General features: G+C 37.0%; 1 protein-coding gene across 11 annotated transcripts in view; it reads left to right on the forward strand.

Annotated features, from left to right (window-relative positions):
• The window catches only part of RGS7 (regulator of G protein signaling 7), a 251,790-nt gene that overhangs the window by 144,477 nt on the left and 88,785 nt on the right, over window positions 1-18,528 (forward strand). For all 11 annotated transcript variants that reach the window (XR_013181404.1, XM_077175547.1, XM_054629601.2 and 8 more), the window contains exons 5-6: window positions 7,261-7,367; window positions 17,342-17,393. Coding sequence is in view for 10 of the 11 variants with exons in the window: in XM_077175547.1 (XP_077031662.1) it covers window positions 7,261-7,367; window positions 17,342-17,393 (159 nt within the window). In the remaining variant the exon portion in view is untranslated. The remainder of the gene's footprint in view (window positions 1-7,260; window positions 7,368-17,341; window positions 17,394-18,528) is intronic.

The raw sequence follows: 18,528 nt of genomic DNA on the forward strand, positions 1-18,528 counted from the left end.
ATCTTGGATGAATTTCTTCCAGCCTCTGTAGCAGTGCTTTTCCAGTTTGCCAAACAACCCCCACAAACAAATATTCCAGAGGTGAAGTTACAGCACTGCTCAATGCCAGCACCTTACTCCTCATTTGTCTGTTTCTTGACACCTCATGTAGCAATTCCAATTTTTTTTTCTTTTTATTTTTTGATCAACATGAAAGCTTTGGTTATCACCTCAAGTCAATGTCTTTTAGACATCTCAGGCATCTGCCTTTCAAGATCCAAATTTATTAAGAGAATAAAAGCAGATTTTAGTAGGACATAGCACCAGTTAATGTGTTGTGAGCTGAAATGCAGTCGGAAACAATCACATAGGAAAATTAATAGGAAATGCTTAGAAAGTTTTAAAATGAGGGTTTGTGTGTTGCTAGCTGGGAGAAGCAGCTTCTTTTTAAAGCACTACTTTTTTCCCCCCTCCAATGTGATAATTTCTTGCTTTTATTTTTCCTTTCCTGTAACTGAATAAAGGTCTTTTGCTTTGTTTTTGTTTTGTTCTTTTCAGAAACTGTAGGCCAGCTTCCCCTTTCCTTCAGTCTTTGATGGTGACATGTCTTCTGTTGATGCTATCTGGACAAAATTTTTTCAGATTTAGGTCAGTCCCCCCATTCACCCACATCCTGTGAGCACATAAGGCAGGTGTCCCTGTAGCAGAGTAATCGACAAAATGCTCTTGACCAGGCATGAGAAGTAGGACATTGTGATTATGTAGATGATTATGATCAGATTTATTGCTAATAAAGTATCTAAATCTTGCCAATACAATATATAAATACCAACTGTGTCATCTATTACAGTGGATTATAGCATAATCAGGCTGTGGTCCTTCCTACTGAGTCAGTAAGACTCCCCTGCTTTCTAAACTTCTTGGACAAGTCTGGGTGAAGCTGAGTCCACTTAGTCTCAGATTTGGTCAACAGTTGATGTTTGAAGGCTTATATTATAAGGAGGTGCAGCTAGAAATGTACAGGTTTGCAGTCTTTGGCCTTGCAGAATTCACAATTACAAAGCAACAAAGCATAAATGTAACTACTCCAGGATTTTATCTCTGCATTTGACTGGATCTTAGTGCATTTTAGTCACCCATCCTAAGGTGTTCCTCACCTTTGGGCTGGATGTACTCTTCCAGAATCCCTGCTGGGGGGAGTTTCCACCCAGAAACTGTGTCCAGCCTTGGAAGACCAGTTTCCCCAGTTGGACCAGTCTCCAGAAGCATTTTACACCCTCGCGCAGGCTGATGTGGATGAAAGTCAGTCACAAGCATCTCATCTCCCCATCAGTGGAATACACTAATCATGTGAGCATCCAGAAATTCCTCCTGAAATACCCACCTGGTGTTCTTATCTTAGGGCAAACTACACTGCCTATCAGAGACAGGGGCAGAAAGGGGAGGATGCAAGAGGATCCAGCTATCTTTCATCACTGTCACAGTGCCTGATTTGTTGGATGTTTTTGTGAAGAAAGTAGTTGATGTTTCAGGTGTGCATCATTGTTTCTAGACTTGGGATGCACTGCATGTTGCACATCATCTCAGACTATAAGGGTGGAAATTACCATTCCTTGGGCAGATGGCAACTCATAGCCCATCTTTGATAGGTTTTCCTCCTTACCTGCTGAGTGATGCTCCTACCAAAGCTTCTGCCCTGTTGATGGCATCAGCAGGCACTGTGTATCACAAGAAAAATCCTACCTATTTAGGTAAGATGCTTGTCGACAGATAATGTGGTTTGTGCTTGTTATCTTGAAATCAAGTATGAATCTCATTTTAATTGTGTTTGAGTAAATAATGCCTCTTCCTGGATTTATCCTCCTTAAAATGACTCTCACCAAGTGCTGCTCCCCTTACAAATTCAGATGAGACAAAAGAGGGTGGTTTATGGTGTTGTGGGTGTTCAAGAATGTTTCTAGCTGGTTTATTTTCTCCTCTTTAAACACCAAAGTCAGGCCGAGACAGTGAGTCTCTCCTACGCTTCATGTCAGCGTGAGAAGAAGGTTGTATTTTATTACTCTAATCCTTTGCAGCTTGTGTTCACACTGGCAATGAAATGACAGCAGGAGTGAGGTGAGAGTAAGTGATAAAGTCTTGGCATTAGACACTTACAATGAATGTGTGCTTGTGAAGTTCTGACTCATTAATTCTTCTTCCAGGCTGCTGTGTGGTTTAGCAGTGCACTTCAGTGCTGTGATGGATTTTAAATTCGACAAATAACCCAGAATACCAAACGCTTTATTGTTTCATGGAAAGGGAAGTGTTCATTTGTTTGATATTTTTGGACCCAAAAATGTATGAGAACTGGGCAGTTTGGGGTTTTCACTGTTTTTTACATCATAAAGCAATTTTAAGGAAGCAAAATGCCCCAAGTTGTGTTCCATGTAGGAAATCTGTAGGCAGACTCCAAAAAAGGACTTTCAGTATTGGAGCACAATTGGAAAATACTGTATTTTTCTTTCCTCACTCCCTCACAGATTACTGCAAGGTGGTTCAGATGTGGTAAGACTATACTGGTATGATAGCATAAAGTATTTTATGGACTTTGGAGTAAAAATAAATATAGATACCACATCACAGGTAGACCTGAGATGTGTAAGAAAAAACAGAATTCACACTAATCACAGAAAACCTATCCTTTAAGGGGTTTCAAAGCACAGAAACATATTTATTCCAAAGAAAAACAACGAATGTTCTTCCTTTTTAATTCCCTCCTGTGGACATATCATAAGAAACAACTTGTTCCACCAATACCATACCCTGCAATTTAAGATGAACAAACTGTCAGCAATCCATGCGATAATTATTACAGTAAGGAGAAAACTGCACTATGTTTAAAAAGAAAATGAAGTCAAAACTCAACCACTAGGGTATGTTTTGCATTCCTTAGATTTTGTCAGATTACATTGTCCCAAAGCATTGAAAATATCTGACTCTTGTATAACAAAGTATATTAAAAGTGACTGACATTTAATCTGTCAAGATCACTGTCTTGTAATGGCACAGCAGATGGCTGGGCAATATTATGTCTCACAGAAATGATTTCTAATCAATCTATGTATATGTGTTGCTCACTTCACCCACTCAACTAAATAAAGTTCAACAGCAGAGTGAACCATGGAATTTTTAGCTTTTTCTGAGCTTTTAGCCCAGCAATAAAATACACATTAAGAATCAAACCTACACTCAAAGCAGTATTTTGCTTTTATATAAAGTTATTTTTTATCCTGTTGAATTGAAATGGGCTCATAAAGATGCATTTCTGTCTTTCACCTGAGGAATTCTTCTACCATTAGCTATTGTTGCTCCCAACAATTTCCTATGCATACCTATAAAAATTAAAACAGTGGTTTGGGTAAATTTGTTTTTTAAATGTGCTGCTCCACTTTTCCACAGTTTAATTACTAGGAAGTGTCTGGAACCTCAAATCAGATAGTTGATATCTTCAAAAGAGGGTGTTGAGTTGAGGAAGCCAAAGTCTATTCCATTTTACCAGTTACACCTTCAGGAGCTTTGTCATCCTCAGATTTTTTACAAGACATCTTTGGCTGCAGTTTGTACTCCTTGTATAGCAGCTGACTGCCATTTGAATTATGCCTCCTCAGCGAGGCTATCTGGGTGTGACTGAGGATTTTGTTTATGCTCTGTGTTTTTTATACAGAGTAACTGAGGACTGCAAAATAATAGTTGTGTAGATATCACATTTCTGTGTGCATCTGTGTTCACTTGCCATCTAAAAATCTAAAAAACCTGTATTTTTTTTATTCTGTTCCTCCAATTTTTTGAGTTTGTTTTTTTGAATACATATAAATATTACTCTTTCTACCTGGCAACCAGTATGTCTAAAAACATTTTTTTCAGACTTCTTTTTTCTTCTTATCTAATGCATTTCACAGATGTTTTTGATGTTCCCATCCTACATTTGCCATTTTTCCAGATGAAATGTGCTTCTTAAATGAAAATCCTCTAACTTCATACGCAGGAATGAAGATACAGAATCTGTCTGTATTTGAATTCTAGGCATTTAGGCATGTCAGATTGGTCTGCTGCTGGCTTCATTTTCCTTTTCAAGCTCATGAGTTTATTTCCTAAATACTACTGTTGTACTTCATTGGCTTCTTATAGTAGTTATTTTCTCAGTCTGATTTTAGCAAATTGAGATAGGTATCGAAGTGTTGCCTCTATAATGCACTGGACAACCTCTTGCTTAGAGAATAGAAACCTCCTGAGAGGTGAGTTTTCTTTCTGTGCTGTAGTTCCACTGCTGCTGCACAGAGAGTATCAGTATTAGTCCTCTACCAGCCTGGTGTGAGACAGGAAACTTGTGGATATTACTCACCGGGTATAATTTTGTAACACTCAAAGTGTGAGCTATAGTGGATGTTAGGTAGATACTAAAAGGGAATATTTATACATTTATATTCATGTAATTCTGAAAAAAAACGATGGATTGACAACCATAAAAAATGAAAATTAATTGTGTATTAGTTAAGGAAAAAAAAGGAGACATTTGTATGTCCTTATTAAGGCTTATTAGGTGTAAGGACAAAGATATACCTTAACATTGAGTTAGTGTGGATTCCAGCTGAATGAGATTGCCTGAGGTAAGAGTATAATCACCTTACTCCCCATACATAACTGGAGAAGAAATATAGGCTGCTGTTGGGACTAATTCAGACCTTAAATAACTGTAATTGACTTCCAAAGAAAGGCAGGTAACTCTTTCTATTTTTTCATGGAGACCTATAGTGACTCTACTTGGTTATATGTACTGACTCAGTCAGTGAGAGAAATACAAGCCCTTACTGCTACTGCACCCAGACTTGCCTGGAGTATAGGCTGTTCTGGCAGGAGCTTTCAATTAGTTTCTTCTCCAATTGTCTTCATCCCTTTTTTATCTTCTGTATTCCACTTCTGCTTGACCCATCTAGAGTCACAGAGCTGTAATATAATTCAAGCTGAGAGGGACCCCAGGAGGACTCTAGTCCAAATCCTTGCTCAAATCAGTGAAAACTGTGAAGTCAAACATGTTGCCCTGAACTTTATCTGTTCAGGTCTTGAAACCCTCCAAGGATACAGATTACACAGTCTGTCTGGGCAGCCACTCCTGCTGCTTGACTGAAAGTCAGAACTATACCTGATTTGGTTTATTACCATTTTCTCTTTTATTTTTTTCTTCTTTTGTTTACTTTACTGCCCTGCAAATCCATAAAGATCTTGCCTCCCACATTTTGAACTCTCAGGTATTGGAAAGGTACTTCTAGTCACCTCCAAAATTTTGACACCTTCCTTTTTTTCAGTCTGACCAAGCCCAGCTCCTTCAGCCTCTCCTTATAGGGTGCATTCTTCAGTCCTAGTGATGTTGGTGGACTCCCACTTGACTCACTCAAAGTTTGTTGATGTCTTTTTTGTACTGCAATGGACATGTTAATCATAACTGGACATAGTAGTCCAGATATGCTCAAAAAATGCTGTGTAAAAGGAAATAATATGAGTTTCTCATAATCTTGAAAAATATTATGATTCAGAATTCAGAAAGCACATGAAAAAAATCTGGAGCCTATTTAGCGTAGGCTTAATCAAAAGAGAATGCACTCATCTGTGTCAGAGCTCCCTGGCAAGCTCTGTCACCCTTGTCTGAGAAAGATTTTCTCTAGAAAAGTCAGCACATTTCTTCTTTGTTTTTCTCTCATTCCACCAAGATACATAATACATGCAAAAATAAAAAATTTTTGAGTTGGCAATAAGTTGCTATGTGAAGAACAAAGAAAAGCTTAATAAAATTGAAAGGCAGATGAACTGAAACAGTAAAAAAAAAATTTCGGTGGCTGACACGATACAGAAAGCATTGATTCAAAATTTCTGATTCAAGGATGATAGCATTTGGCAGCTTGAAATGAATGAATAACAAAAATATATGAACTTTTTATATTTAGGACAAAGTTCAGATGGGAATTTACAGACATAAGGAACAAAGCAGCTCCCTTCCTTCTGTTAGAGAGATCTCCTGTAGGCTTGCAACTGGGAAAAGTCTAAACAGCATTGTGGAGTTTTACATCAGGTTGGAGAGGTCATAGCCAGAGAGGGTCTGTTGTATTTTAGGTAATGGTTCTGTCTGGAGGGACAAGAATCAGTTTGCTAAACATGGGGATGACAATAAATGTTTGGTACCAAATAAACCCTGTAGGGTTATGTGCTCTCAGTTAATACTGTCCAGATCCCCTTTCTTGTTCCTTTCATGTGTTTGCTGGCTTTGAGTTAGCCTAAACTTGCCCCACTGCTCATCCTTTATCTCCCATGTGAGTCAATGTCTTCAGGTGAGCAAAGGGTGAAGGAGGGAATTTTTTTGGATGCTAATGAAGTATGGGTAAATAAATAAGCCTTCTCATATTGAAAATAAGAATGGGTGAAACATAAGTGAATGTCTCTTTCTGTGTTTGTCAGCAAGAACACAGATGTCAGGACTTGAATTTTTTTCTGTGTGATGATGCTTGACTGCAGGTTGGGTGCTGCAGTGGTGCTTTTAATACAAGACTGTGCTCGCCATTACTGACAGCCAAGTTATAGGCAATAGGAACAAATGAGCATTTCTTAGAGGATGACTATAAATCTGAGCATTATCCAGAGGGGCTGTAGTGTCTCACTCCTTTGAGTTATTCAAAAAACACTCAGACAAAGTCCTCAGCTAGTAGCTTAAGGTTTCTCTGCTTGATTGAGGGAGTTGGACAAGATGACCTTCACAAATACCTTCCTACCTCAACTGTTCTAGGAACCTATTATCCTTTGCTATTTTTCCAGTAATAAACTTTTCAGGACATCTCTATCCTTTACAGTAGCTCTAATAAAGCTACTGAGAAAGATATAATGTAATTAGAATCAACTATTTTAACATGTAATCAGAAACTGTTCTGAAGAAGAAAAGCAGGCTGCACCATCAAGGTAAAGGTGATAGCTGTTTTCAGCTTCAGAACAAGTGAGTGAACATTAAGGCTACCTTTTAATGTCAATATAAGTAGTGGGACATGTAAAAGTGGGACAGCTACAAGTACAGCTACAAGTGGGACATGTAAAAGCTACTTGTTAAGGAAAGTGTGGTGGTTTTTTGGTTGCATCATTATATTACACAGAAAAAGACAGCTCTATCTGCAGGATATCAGCTGAATATTAACAACAAAACTAAATTGCTGAAAAGACGTTATTTAGCTTTTTAGTTTATCTTTCTTTTTTTTCTTGAAACAGTTGAAGCTCTGCATTTGGGAACTCTGATGGCAGCACATGGCTATTTCTTCCCAATTTCAGACCATGTTCTAACCCTGAAGGATGATGGCACCTTTTATCGATTCCAGGTAAGTATTTTCGATATGTTCTTGACTTTCACAAATGGAGCCTGAAAGGCCTTACAGAAAAGTTCATAGCAAATTTAATCATACTTTGTTTCTTACATAACCTGGTAAAGAGTAGAAATTCTCCTAAAAGTAACAAATTGTAGTAGTATCTTATTTATAAATTTTCAGCAAAGTGTTGAGATGATAGTGGCTATTTTGATATTTGGAAAAAAATTGTGAAAATGCTGAGTGTGGAACTATCTGTCATGAAATAAATTAATGTACTATTTTTGAAATATAGTAAACTACATTATGTTATTGCCTCTTATTCCTAGTATGGTCTGAATTTAGAAAGGGGGAGATATTTTAAATATCAAGTCTATACCAGAAATCTGATAAGTAATGGATTAATATTTATTTTTTTTATTTTGTGAGAGTTTCCTTACTGGTAACTCAGTAGTATTGGAGTAGTGTGTATTCTTCTAGCAAGTGCAGAGACATTTTTATATTGATCTGTCAGTCCCACTGCATACAACCAATGGGCAGATGGTTCAGAACAAGCTGGAAGCATTGTATATATGTATATATGTCTATACCTACACTTACACATATATTATTCAGAAACCCACATAGTTGTATTTCATTATATTAGGTTTCTAAGGCCCTGAGAGCAGAAGTGTTGTTTTTCTAATAATGACTAATGGGCTAGAATTTTGCAGATGATTTCAATATTGCCAATGATTTCAAACAAATACTGCAAAGTACCAGATTGTGGATTCAGTTGAAAGGATTCACTTTGTTTGTCATGTCTCACTTTTGACATTGGTGGCTGTGTCCCGTATTGCTCTTTCTATGTGGTGGTATTCCTGGGCAGTATTACCAAGAGCTGCTCCTAGCTCTTGTTTAGATATTTATTGCTTTGAAATGATATGATGACTATCACTATGAAATTAAGTTTGTTAATTCTTCTCTGTTACTTCTAACTGTATTAAATATTCAGTAAAATAATATCTGGTAGAACAGAATCTATTGTCTTCAATATATATACATCTAAACTTTGTCTTAAAGATTCTTTAAAAAAGAAGCCATCAAAAACAAAATAGTACTGAAATTGTGATCTTTCAAATGCAGAAGAAAACTGGTGATTGGAGACCAGTCCAATAGCTTCAAACATTGTATTATATTAATCTCTCTACAATACTTTCACCAATATTTTGGCTTAAGTCTCATAGACCCACATAAGGGAAGAGAAAGACTTGTAATATTTGTATAAATCAAAATCTTAGCATGAATAAAATTAAATATGCACAGCAGAGACTGGCAATGAAGAGTGTTATTGCATACATGCAAACAATATTATCCTATTTTCATATTTATATCTTGTGAGTCAGACTGCAAAAAAGCTGTTCTTCAACAGAGCAGAAAGTTAGATTTGTACATGGGTAATACTAAGAGGAAGCATTCCAAGCCTCCTCCCCTAGATCCACAGTTACCTTTGATCCTGGAAAGACTATTTGAAGTAAAAGGGGTTTTTAAGCTCATGAGGCTTCAATCTCCTCAGTGCTCAGTATAAAGAAGAAAGATAGCACATGGTTGAAGGGGCTTGCTGATGTGCTTATAAGGCAAGTGGAAAGGAATCATGGAGTGGTTGAGGCTCCAATTCTTGGCTCAGTGTCTAAATAAGCAGTGTCCAGAAGGACAAAATATACATCAACTTGATTTTGTGGAGAGTAGTACTTACCTACAGGAGTGCTTGTCATTGAATTCTGCACAGCTGCCTCCATCTCCAGCACAAGAAATGAGCACCTCTGCTGGCATGACAGTCTGACTGAAGAGAAGTATGGACTAGAATTACCTGCGCCATGGACCACTGAGAGTCCTGCAGCTACCCTACTTTGAGCTTTCCTCACAGAGGTCCACAGCCTACATTTGGACCCAAAGCTTCAGTGAGGGCTAGATTGTATAATCTTCTCAGTGTATTTACATAAGTTAAGAATTTGGCACCTATTTGACAAATGCGTATGAAATAAGACGCTTTAATCAAGTGTTGCTCAGCCTGTATCTGAAGTGTTTGGCTTGTTTGCTTTTCTGTGGTACCATTTGCATTGCCATTCCTATGCCAACAGCATGACTTTGTTGTTGTGACAATGCAACTTTAGCTGTTAATGTATAGGATGAGAAAAAATTCATAGTGGTGACATATTGTTAACTGGAGTTATAACAGCAAAATTTGTGTGCTTACATCTCCATGTTCCCCACCAAAATAAGGCTGGTATAAAATCTGTTACTGAACTGCTAAATTAGAAGATGAAGAGAACATATTCAACGGGGAGGAAAGTTTGACTGCAAATGTGTGAATTTTGCCCTAGAATAGATGGTCAGGTTCTCTGCACATAGTACCCTCTTAGTACTGGATGGGATTCACAAATTTCCAGATATTTTGATAAAAAGGGAAAACCATGCACCTGCCAGCACTGAAAAGTTTGGAAGCCACACCTGCAGAGAAATATTTGCAATACAAAGACCTAACCTACAAAAAACAGACTAGCTATGGTAATGTTCTCCATGTGCTTGATGTTTTGTTCTCAAAAGGGTGACACATTCCCTCCTGACAGTAAAATTATCTCTAGCTTGTTTTAAACCACCTTCTGTTGTATAGAAATAGCTAAAAGCAGTGGAGCTTCATTTGGACAAATGCCCTTTTATGGGCAAAAATTATTCTTTTCCAGTTATTACTCTTGCCATCAGGAGGCAAGAGTATAGTCACATCTGCTTTTTTAAATAATATGAAATAAAAAAAAAAAGATGGATCATTCAGTGACCTACTCAGGTGTTAATTAGGTTCATTTCTGTGATATCAATTTAATTCAAAGGAGATGAATATAAATATTAATTGCCTTATTAAGAGAGGAATTTTTTTTATTAGACTCAATAAGAAAAAGCAGAAACAGCTGCATTGCCTTTTCCTGGTAATTTAAACCGGTGACCAAAAAAGGAGGTCACCATCTTCCTCTACCCGAGAGCAAATAAATATGAGGGGCCCAAATAAGAAAAGCAAGCTGCATCTTGGAAAACATATCTTCCCTAGGCCAGGGATTACTCATAGAGATGTTTCATTTATGTCCACACAAATGATAATATGTCCATCTTGGTGAGGAATGCCTGACTTGCCCTCTCAGCTGGTAAGCTTCTGTAATATCATCCCACAGAAAAATATGCTAATTTCCTCTACAAGCCCTGAATGCATAGTGTCTCCTGATGTTAATTGTGAAAAATAACATTTCTAGTATCTTTTGGCTGTAAAAAAACTCATAGGATACCTGAGACTAGTGATAGTCACACTCCCATTTTTAAATGAGATTACTTCATGATTTGCATTAATTAATTTTCTGAGATGAGGGTTAGGCTTTGCTATTGTTTTGTACCTTTTAAGATGAAAGGCACAAATATCTGAGGAAAAGTATGAAAACAGGAACAGTTTCTTGTGAAAGCAAGAGTGAAGGTAGCAGCAAAATTAATGGACCTTGGAAAGACGAAGGACTTTAGTATCTTCTCCTGTTCAGCCTCTGAGAACCCTTTCTTGACAAATGCATTTAATTGATCTGGCCTTGTTTTCCCATGCCTAAAATTGGGGATAAAATTATATAGGAATCACTGTAAGGATCTTGAAATATCTTTGTTGCAAAATAGTTTAGAGTGAAGTGTTGTGGACACCTCATGTCTCAGGTGGAATGACATTGCTTTACACATCTCTATGAGCCAGCCTTACTGAGCTGGCTTCTTCTAGGCTTGTTCTGGACCAACCTCTGGCCATTCTGAATTCTGAGTCTGTGGCTGAATATCACAGCTCTTCAGCCACTCTCCAGAGCCTTTCTGGGTAATCTGCTGTGCCTTGAGGGAAGGATTTTATTTGAAGCCAGATTTTAGAAATGAAAGAGAAACAAGTTACATTATGCAGAATTTAGCAGATTTTTTTTGGCAATTGCAGGTGTGATAACTAAGTAATTGTCTTTTAAGGTCAGGCTTGGTATATACAGGTTCTGTTAAGGTTTCTGAGGGAAAAAGATTTCAAATCCATGTGTCTTTCTGACTGCCCCATCAGTGCCACTTTTGATTTTTTTAACTCCTTACTCAGACACACTTTGCCCCACACTGCTTTCCATGCTCATCCTCTTTTTGGTTAGAAAAGAGGAGCCACAGAGCCAAAATCTTGTTTCCAAATTCTTCAGCCTCTTTTTTAATTATATTGAGCTAATCATGGAGCACTACTTGCTTCCTGTATGGGCATGACAGTGCTAGACTGGCAATCTTACCCTTTTACTTTACCAAGAAATCATGTTTATGAAGTGCAATGAATGTAAAACAGAATGCCAGTGAAACCCGCCATCCATCACACAAAGCATTTGAGATTGTGCATAGCCACTTTTCAGCAGAGGCTTCATTTCTGCTGTTTATAAAGACTCCCTGGTGCCTGAGAGAAGAATAGCAGTAATATGCAAAGGTTTATAAGTGGTTTGAGTACTCCCCCCCATCCAAGTAATTGGATTTTAAAAAATTTTGTGGAGTGGAACGGAGCAGCTTCAGAGACAACTCTTTTCTTATTACTATCAACAAGGGGTAGCTGAAAGTTGCCTAGTGATTTCCTTCCTTGGCTATAGAGTTTAATGCATAGAAATTAATCATGTTTTATAAAAGCTGATGGGTAACACTGATTTTTACAAGTGGCTGTTTCATTAGCTCAGATATTGTTATTGATTAATTTTGAGGTAAAGCCAAAGCAGATCTATTTACTTTATCACTGGATTACTTACAATGCATAGCATCCACTGCTGCTAGTTTGTTTATTGTGGAATATGTGCTATATTACAAGCTTTTGTTTCATATGACTTTATTACAGGAGGATTATGGATTTATGTGGTTAGGTTTACTTAACGATATTAGTGTATAACTCAAGAGAACCAGTATGCGTTTGTGTGTGCAAAACTAGTTTTGTGGTTAAAGGGCATGAAGGTCCTTGTAACTGTTTTGTTCAGCTTAAACATATCTGCAGTCATATCTGCAGTGCTAGGTAAGCCTTATTTCTCTTCCTCCCGACTTGTTCTGGCTGCTGATTCAAGTTACACCTACAATCAAACAAAGTGCCTCAAAAGCATACTGATAAAAACTGGCAGCATTATTTCTGCCTGGGCTGATAAACAGTTCTTGACTTTCCCATAGCCGCTCTACCGCCCACCTTCCTTCAGCTGCAAGTGGGATGTCATGGCAAAATGACAAATGTTCTCTCTTTAATACTTCTTCATGATGAACTGCTTCATATTTCCTCCTGAGGAAAAGTAAAATTCTTAAGGATGATAATTTCTTCAAGTTTTCTACACTCATGAAAGATAACCAAACCACATCAGTATTTCATTATCTTCTCTTTGAAAATGGTGGAGTTATGTAATGTACATGTTAATAAACGTACATGTTATACCACATCCATAGCTCTCCTGGGTGAAATCATCAGTTAGGAGCTTCTAGATCAGGAAACCAGGCACACAGATTGTGTAATATTCATTCTATAGGGATATTTGACATTGCAAGGGATGCTATAATTATTCTACAGTGTATTTGGATATGTGATTTGTAACAAATAGTTGAACCAAGCTTTGTTTGCATAGTCCAGCAATTTAGAAGGTAATTTATGTGAGCAGAGCCTCCCTGCATTGCTGTGGGATATTTTTAATAGATCAGATGAGAACAGGCAGCTTTTTTCCTTTCCTATTCTCATTCCTGACCTCATTCCATTAGACCAGGGATCTTCGTATCAGACTCTTTTTATTTCCTAATCCTTCTGTGTTGAACAAGGCAAATCTTTTTCCCATAGTCTTCATGGATAACCTGTCTAGCAAATTCTTCTCAGAGATTGTTAAATATCTGGAGTGTGAAATTGTGTGGAGACTTTTGGAACAGAAGTGGAAATGTAAGCTCACACTTAAATTATGGTCACGTGTTATGTGATTAAACTGTTTGATGTCTGTAATAAGGAACAAGGTAAACTTCAGATTAAGACAAGAATTTTATGTTAAAAGCAAGAAATTAGACAAGAAAATGTGGAATATTCCTTTGGAAAAACATCAGTCATTTTAACTGCATGCATGTTTATTGTTGGTGCTTTTTGTCCATACAATCCCAGCATTTCAAAAGTCCATTAAGCAAAAACTGATTTTATATCAGGCTTTATTTTCAGTGTCCAGAATTTTCAAAAATTTTTTTTCTTGATGTTTTGGACTTACTTTCTTTTTAAATCTTTATCTGTATCTTATCCTATTTTTTGCCTGTTTTTAGGAGAGTTTTCCTTATCTCTGCACATATCGATGCTATTTCCTGCTTTGAAAATGTATGTTAGATATCTACTCTTTGAATACAACTTTATCAGCAGCTGTAGCTGTATTTGAGCACAGCTACATTAGGGTGATACCATAAGTCTTTACTTATGGTAAGTAAATAGGGTGATACCATAAGTCTTTACTTGCTGCTAAGAAAGTAATGTAGGATGTTTATTTCTCTACTAGTAGGGATTTTACACTGTCAGTGACCTAATGCGCTTTTGAAAAATCCAAATATTAGCAACCTTTAGCTTTCAAAGATTGGAAACATATAGAGTATTACAACTGTTCAATCTAAAGAGTAGACATAGAAACATTATAAAAGAGAAAATTTTAGCTTTTTACCTTTTCTGGAAATACACATCTTCCCTTTGCTGTAATCTTCTGAAGCTCCTCTGCTTTATGCAATGTTTTTAAAAATAATGTCCATGTTTCAAAGGTTACTTGAATGAATATTTTTTCTGTGTATAAATTACCCTTCAGGTAATTGCACCCCTTTAAACATCATGCAGATAATTCAGTACTTTTGATAACTCTCACCAGTTAGATAGTCATTGTTACAAAGTACTGGAAATAGAGGACAAAGAGAAATACCAGAGGAAGTATTTCATCAAAATATTTACACATGCATATAAATCACAGTCCTGAGGAACCAAGAGTCATTCTTTAGCTTGGTGAAGCTTTTTTTTTTGCTTTTTTGGAAATAAACACAATTTACCTATGTGAAAACACAAAAAATCCTTAAGCTTTCTGTGCTGAATTTCATCAGCCTTCTAACCTGAACTGTCTGACCTCATAAAAACATTTCCCTCTCTAATTTTTTTTTTTCCCTGTGCTTTGCCCTGTAGCCTTATCTCCATGTCCAAATTAATTTTGGGCATGTTGGCAGAGCTGATTGCAGGCAGAATTGAACTCTGTTCCCTCTGGGAGGCAGCTGGCTGGGGGCCAGCTCTGGCCACGCTGCAGTGCCTGAGCCGATGAGCTGAGCTCCCCAGCGAGTCCCATCAAACGCATCCGAGCCCAGGCAGGCGGGGTCAGGGCTGGCAGTGCAGGGACAGCTGCTGCCTGCCCGGCTCAGAGCCTCGGCAGAGACCTCATGCCTCTGTGGAAGACCTTTGTCTGCCCACCATCTCCCTCCTTCTGCAGACTCAAACAAGGAAGGCATTTAATGATCTTCTGTACTTATCTGTACTAGCTGTTACTTGAACCCCTTTCTCATCTTGTAATGTCTGCCTTTTACTGGGGTTTCTCTTTTTGCTTGCCCTATCACACATCTTTGAAACCTTTTATTATGGCTTATCATGTGCTTTGCTAATTAAAACTCATGTTCTGTTTTAACTTTTCTGCTTTTATCTCCCTGGCGCAGAGAGGCTTACACTCATCCTTAGTAGCCAGTGCATTATTTTCTGCTTTTTCCTCAGTCTCTTCTCCACATTTAGGTTGAACCTTTTTATCCTTTAGAAAAGCCTTGGTCATCTCTGCCTCCTAGCGAGCTAAAGTGACAACATTTCACAACACTGAAGATCATGTCCCCTTTCCTATATTGTGTTTAATGCCCACACTGCCTTCACCCTGAAAGTGCGAGTTTCAGTAAAATTTAAATGTGTTATTTAAACTAAATACTGAAAAAAGTACTCTGGCCACACATAGCTTTTCATTTAAACAGCAGAGTCCTCCTGTACCATCATTAACATAGTTATGAATATATAGTATTTGTTCATAGCCTGTTGTGAGATGAGTGCTGAAAGCAATGTTTGGGATTTTTCCCTAAGTCAGAAGATGGAATTTTTTTTTAATTTCAATTGGGATGGGAGTATATGCAATTTGTCATGAGAAATCCTAAGTATGCATGAGGAGCTTTAATATGGACTTTGGAGCAAGTATGCCCACAACTGGAAGAGTTTCAGCTGGAGAGCTGCTTGAGCAGATATGGCTTCTATGTGTTTAGTAGCCCTCACTACACACTTTTTTCAGAAGCTCTGCTTGAACCTGTAAACAGAGTTTAACCTTCCTTTTAGCAGAGAAATGATGTAGCTGTGCTTTTCTTCTTGGGCCTCTCTGGATATACATTCTATGCTCTAAGGAAGGACTGTTCTCACTTCCTGAGTTTATAAACTGTATATTTCAATGATGGTGACTTTTTGCTTTATATGAATTACTCTATTAAATTTTATAGTTGCTTCTCCAAAATGTGCTGATTACTGCAATTCATTCTTTAGGAGTTCATATTTTTTCTAGTTGTGCTTATATGTACTTCTACTGGTCACTTTCTTTCAGTGGCACTGTGAAGGAATGGTTGATTGGAGGATTACTTTTTGTTGGTCCCTTAAAATATACCAAATGGCTTGCAAGAAACACATCTTAGCCTTTGAAGTTAGCTTGTGATAGTTCCTTTTTTATCCTTTAGCTCTTTGCTGTTGCTTGATAAATAACAAGGTCTAAATTGCTTCTATTAAATTTGATGTGTCAATGTTACAAAACCAAGAGATTTTTCACAATATATATTTAATTTGACAATTGGTGTGAATGTGTCACCCTTCAGCCCTGTTGGTATCCAGATTAACATTAAAACAGTTTTGAAGGGAAGTGGGCAGCAAAGAAGTTTCCATTTTTTGCAGCTGGGAGATTTTTGAGAAAAAACAATGAGAAATAGAGAGTAAAGCAGAAGGTTTTCCTGAAGAACCACCTGTGTTTTGAAATACCACTCAAACCACTTCACACATTTAATGAGTTGCATTCAACTGCTCAAATATTATGTAATTCTCTGTAGCTGTGTGTATGTGTTTATGTATAGATCAGTCACTCAATCACAGAATATTCTGAGTTTTAGGGGACCCACAGGGACCATTGAGTCTGACTCTTAAGTGAATGGCCTGTATGGGGATTATGTGCTCTATAAAAATGCTATAATAATATCCATTTTAACCAAAAGTTGTTATTTTAGAAATGAAGTGATTTGTATGAAAAATGTCTATACAGACTTATATTCTCCATTTGTTTGAAGGGAATTCTTTGAACAATACATGTAGCACAGTCTTAATAAGTATAGTGTTGAAGTAGTTTTTGATACTTTATTGTCTTTCCCTTAAAAAACCCCCACATTTTAAATCACAACCAGTAAACAATTATTAAAAAGGAGGTGTTGATGTCTTTGTGAAAACAGGATGTTTTTAGAGGCACTTTTAAACAAACAACACCTAGGAAAGATAATTGAATATTAATCTGTGAATGAAAACTCTCAAAAATCAAGCACTGAATGAACTTCAAAGCATCTTCTGTCTTTATACCTCTAAACCTGATTCTCCAGGACATGTGAGAGATGTATTTCTAGGGAAAATGTAAAAGACAACCCCATTATCTAGCCTTGTGGGTTTTTTTCCCTTAACTTTGAGAACAAAAAACCCACCTTTTTTTTTTCTTTTTCAATGTCATTCCCACACTAGTGTGATAAACAGGTGTACAAATGTAATTTTCTGTTTTGATGCCTATTTTAAAAATGTCAAGTTAACAGTTTAATAGATCTACCAGAAATATAAAATTATTCTGAAAACCAGTAACTATTCAAGGACTGTATAATGCTTGCATTGTCTAACTTGAGTTTCCTACTTTTTTTTTTTTTGCCTATAGACACCCTATTTTTGGCCATCAAATTGTTGGGAGCCGGAAAACACAGACTATGGTCAGTGTAGAAATACTTCCTATTTCTTTTGGAAATTATGCATTTTGTTAATGAATGTGTCATGGCAATCTGTCTTGTTTCACCATCCCACTGTTTAAAAGATAATTATATGTCATGTAGTTTCTGTGCAAGAGCTACTGCCATTGAAATGAATGTGTTGCTACCTTTTTCAAAGTTTGTCAGAAGCTTATCAAAGTCATATTTTGGAGTGGATCTGAGGAAAAAAATAAAAACCCCAAGCCCTAAAAGTCAAGACTCATCATAACCCAGCTTACTATTTATATTCTCTGTTTGCTCCAGCAAGTGTAATTATTTACAATGAGAGAATCTCAGTGAAGCAGAGGAGACTTTATTGATGGTTGTGAAATGGTTATTATCAGATTGAGAACCAAAGATTTGCCTAGTTTAAAACTCTTATTTCCAATATACACCATGTGGAAAACTGCTGATTATGAAAACCAATATAGTTCTAATATGAACTGTATTAGAAAATACTGTTTATTTTTTATTTGCCTGTGTCTTGGGAGTTTATCAGTAAAGTATATGTTGTAATTACTGATGTGTGCTTAGACAGCAAAATTTGAGGACAATAGGTGGCAATGTATTAGAAAAAAACATTATTAAAAATTATAAAAAAGTTAGGTTATTCTGTACTCAAATAGTGACCTCATTTTTAAAGAAAGTGTATCTATGAGCAGCCTCCTGTTCATTCTAATCCAAACTAAGTACTGAGCTCATCTGAAGACCAGGTCACTTGTTTAGGTAACTGAACATGTACATGATAGGTTTTGTTCTCAAAACTTCAGACCATGAATATCTCATTTTACAGCTTTTCAGAAATGTGAGTGTTCACTTGTAATTTGGATTCTCTGCCCTTGGGAGCCAAAGACTTCAGGATGGATGGTTCCAATAAATTCTTCCTTCCTTTTTAAAGCAGGCTCGGTTTAATTTCAAATACATTGCCAAATAAAGTAATTTTAAGCCGAAACTCTCAGCAGAGCTGCACATGTCTCCAAGGTACAGTTTGAAAATGTGACAGTTTCCTCATTCTATTGGAGTAGAAAAATGTTCAATTTTTCACTGATATTTGAAGATGTCCAGTAAATAGTTACTGAAAGCTCCCGAGGAGGAGGGA

Source organism: Agelaius phoeniceus, chromosome 3 (assembly GCF_051311805.1).
Source record: "Agelaius phoeniceus isolate bAgePho1 chromosome 3, bAgePho1.hap1, whole genome shotgun sequence".
NCBI classification, from domain to species: Eukaryota; Metazoa; Chordata; class Aves; order Passeriformes; family Icteridae; genus Agelaius; species Agelaius phoeniceus.